This window comes from Setaria viridis, chromosome 3 (genome assembly GCF_005286985.2).
Source record: "Setaria viridis chromosome 3, Setaria_viridis_v4.0, whole genome shotgun sequence".
NCBI classification, from domain to species: domain Eukaryota; kingdom Viridiplantae; phylum Streptophyta; class Magnoliopsida; order Poales; family Poaceae; genus Setaria; species Setaria viridis.
In genome coordinates this window covers 4,357,924-4,361,684 of record NC_048265.2, presented here as the reverse complement: position 1 = coordinate 4,361,684, position 3,761 = coordinate 4,357,924, and the positions used below count along the sequence as shown (strand labels likewise).

Here is a 3,761-nt window from a genome sequence, read left to right as displayed (position 1 = left end):
TAAAGCAAAGTCAACTATCCATTTCGCTCTAGTCAGGGGAGCGAGAATCAAGGCTGGCCAGGCGTGACGGAAATGCCCCCTCACATGTATATAGTTGCTCTTGTCAACTGCCTGGCAGGCGCGCTACGCGAACTGTCAAACAGCGAGGCAGTCACGCACCAGTATGTGGTTAGGCAAGACGCTGGGAGAAGATTTAGACTAATCCAAGGGCATTTCGGTCAGATTGTTTCCTGCAACGGACTGGATCCTGCATGCGTGGGCCGAGGAAACCAGCGGCGACGCCGGACGGACGGCGGCGATCCGCCATGCATGTGCGGCCGAATCGGATTGAGCCGGAATAAGCCTGCTAATCTGATGGTGGCTGCGTGGCTCTGACTGGTGGTGGGTCATCGAATGAAGTGGTAGGCATGCATTCGATCACTCGATCAGGACGGGCCGAAGCACGGTCGCCATCGTCGTCGCCGTAGTCAAGGGATCGGAACTGGGGCGGGCGGGCGCGTTGACTGACTCCGGCCGCCGCCTCTGCCCCCTCCGCGACCGGCCGGCCGGCAAGCTATCGCTGGCGTGGCGTCGTTAGTTGCCTTGATAACTCCGTGGCGCTCTTCTCCGTTCTCCTGGAGTCCTGGTCAATATATAGGTAGGTTGCGTATTGCATTACGTTTTTAATTTCTTTTCCCAGCAAGCAAATCCTGTTGCTAGCTGCAGCGATACTTCTAGTGCTGCCCGTTTGGCTGGAAAACCATTAAATTTTTGGAGAAAAAGAAACACATTCGAACCAGAGAAATTTAGATTTTTGCCATCGCAAACGTTGGACTTCGCGATAGCAAAAATCCAAATTTCTCATCGAATCACCGGGAATGACTTGTTAATATGTCAAGTAATGCCTGGACGCTTTTGAAGCATATTCAGGCACAGCTGCTGATTGGAGTATACGTACGGCGCACGTATATAATCAGTGACAGTGACAGTGGACGACGCACGATGACACGATAGATAACACGTTGACACGGAGTGGTGGCTACCACTTTGTTGTTGCAAATTGTGATGATCTCTATCGCACGTGTGAAATGATCCATCCAAACAGAAGCCTGAACTGAAGCAAAAGGGGAAAAAAGCACGTGTGAAATGATCCATCCAAACAGAAGCCTGAACTGAAGCAAAAGGGAAAAAAAGAAGGGTCCTTTTCAATTGCGTGTGGATCGAACCCGGCGTGAACTTTCGTAACGCCGCGGCAGCCGGCGAGGACCGAGGACGACCGGAGCAGCCGCGGCAGGAACACGAGATCGAGAGAAAATTTCAGCATCCTCCTCCGTGGGACCGTGGCTTGGTTCGTTGCCGTTTCGTCTCGTCCCAACGCGGCGCGTCTGCCGCCTCGAGTCTGAACGCGCTTTCAACCTTTCGTGCGCGTCGTCCCCAGCCAGTTTTGGTTTCGAGCTGGGATCCCATCGCCTTCCGGGCAGCGGAGCGGAGGCCACTTGCTGCTTGCTTTTTTCATTGGCATTTCCTCTCCCCACTCCACTCCGCCGGTTAAAAACCTCCCGCAATCAATCAATCATCGAGCAACACAAAGGGGGAATCGGAATCGGTCGCCTCCTCCCCTCCCCTCCCCTCCCCTCCCACCACCACCAACCCTTCTTCCCCTCTTTCTCTACTGCTCCGCCGCCGCCGCCGCCGCATCCCCTGCTCTTCCTCCTCCCTTCTCCGGGCTCCGGTAGCCACCAGCAGCCAGCAATCAGCTGCCTTTCCCTTTCCCCTCCCTTACCCGTGCGGCCGCCGGATCGGCTGCCTAGCCTCAACAAGTCCCTTCCTGCGCCGGCGGTTTCCGCCCAGATCTGAGCTCCTCGCCCCAACAAAGGTCCAAAGGTCCCGCCTTTCCGATGGCCTCCTCGCCCACGGCCGCCCCCGCGGCGTCCTACTGGTGCTACCAGTGCGACCGCTTCGTCCGCGCCACGGCGGAGGGCGGCGACGGCAGCTCCCCGCCCGCCGCTGCCGCTGCCGCCGTTGCCTGCCCCTCCTGCGGCGGCGGCTTCCTCGAGGAGATGGGCGCGCCCCCTCCCCGGGCCGCCTACCTCCGCCGCCCGCGCGCGCACCACCACCACCACCACCACCACCACGCCGCCGCCGCCGCCGACCTGCGTCTCCGCCGCGCCCGCCGCGGAGGAGCCTCGGGGGGCGCCGGCGCCGACTCCCGCGCCTCGCCCTTCAACCCCGTCATCGTGCTCCGCCGGTCCCCCGCCGGGGACGCCGACGCGGCAGACGCAGCGGCCGCGGCTAGCAGCTTCGAGCTCTTCTACGACGACGGCGCGGGTTCGGGCCTCCGCCCGCTCCCCGAGAGCATGTCCGACTTCCTCATGGGCTCCGGCTTCGAGCGCCTCCTCGACCAGCTCGCGCAGATCGAGGCCGGCGGCCTCGCCCGCGCCCGCGACAACCCGCCGGCCTCCAAGGCCGCCGTCGAGTCCATGCCCGTCGTCGCCGTCGACGCCGCCCGGGTCGCCGCCGAATCCCACTGCGCCGTCTGCAAGGAGCCCTTCGAGCTCGGCGCCGAGGCCCGGGAGATGCCCTGCGCCCACATCTACCACGCCGACTGCATCCTCCCCTGGCTCGCGCTCCGCAACTCCTGCCCAGTCTGCCGCCACGAGATGCCCACCGACGCGCCGCGCGGCGCCGGCGGGGCGCGGGCCGCCGCAGGCGACGGCGCCGCCGAGGAGGAGGCCACTGTCGGCCTCACCATCTGGAGGCTCCCCGGCGGCGGCTTTGCCGTCGGCAGGTTCGCCGGCGGGAGGAGGCCCGAGGAGAGGGAGCTCCCCGTCGTCTACACGGAGATGGACGGCGGCTTCAACAACGGCGGCGCGCCCAGGAGGATCTCCTGGGGGTCAAGGCAGAGCCCGTCCACGGAGAGGGGCGCCATCAGGCGCATCCTGCGCAGCGTCTTCGCGTGCTTCGGCCGCGGTCACTCTTCTTCGCGGGCCTCGTCCTCCCAATCACAGATGATGCCGGAGCTCAACGACGCGGCGTCCGACCGGAGCGCTGCTTTCAGCCATGGGTCCAGGAGCCGGAGCACGAGCTGGCGGCTCGAGGACGGCCACGCAGATGCCATGGTGCAGAGATGAGAACCACTACTGCAGAAAGCTTGTTGGTTGCTTGCTTGTTGTTTCATTCATGTATTTACTTAAAACTTAGTAGCAATTAGAACAAGAAGAAGAAACACGAAGGATTTGTAGAACAGAGCAATCGACTTATTGGTGTTGTACATAGGAGAGCAGCATCTCATTCCCATCTCTTTAGAGATGATGGGTGTGTTTGCTTGCAGGTGGGGGTGGGGAATTATTGTTCACCGCGAATGGTGATCCTGAAATGAGCATTCGGTTGGTACATTAGGAGGTGATGAAATTGTTCTTTCATTATTGGTAGCAAATGGCTAGCATGATTGATGGTTTCATTCGATTCCATCCAATGTGGCACCATTCTTTGCGTTTGTAAGAACACAATGAATGATTCTTCCATGTTTGCTTCATCGCTGGCTGTTGCACGGTTCAGTAGGAATCTTTGCAGCACAAGATATTTCTCTTGTCCAGTCTCCTGTTTCTTGTCCGTTTTACAGTCTTGCAGATGCATACTCCTGATCACTTTGACATGCTTCTGGATGGTTTCTGTGTTCCTTATCTCTATGATTAGTGATCAATCAGGGTTCTTGCAAATTGCAATGCATGTTTTCTTTGTCTCAAGTCAACACCTCCATTCAGTCCATGTGCCCAAAAAGA

At 59.5% G+C, this 3,761-nt stretch overlaps 1 protein-coding gene across 1 annotated transcript; it reads left to right on the top strand.

Annotated features, from left to right (window-relative positions):
• Positions 1-1,465: 1,465 nt before the first annotated feature.
• On the top strand, positions 1,466-3,514 carry LOC117850851 (probable E3 ubiquitin-protein ligase RHC2A). The gene has a single exon (XM_034732731.2). It carries the CDS (start codon positions 1,878-1,880, stop codon positions 3,108-3,110), a length of 1,233 nt encoding a protein of 410 aa, XP_034588622.1. The 5' UTR covers positions 1,466-1,877; the 3' UTR covers positions 3,111-3,514.
• Positions 3,515-3,761: the final 247 nt, after the last annotated feature.

Coding starts and splice junctions, on each gene's coding strand:
- LOC117850851 (XM_034732731.2), top strand. CDS start 1,878: ATGGCCTCCTCGCCCACGGCCGCCCCCGCGGCGTCCTACTGGTGCTAC.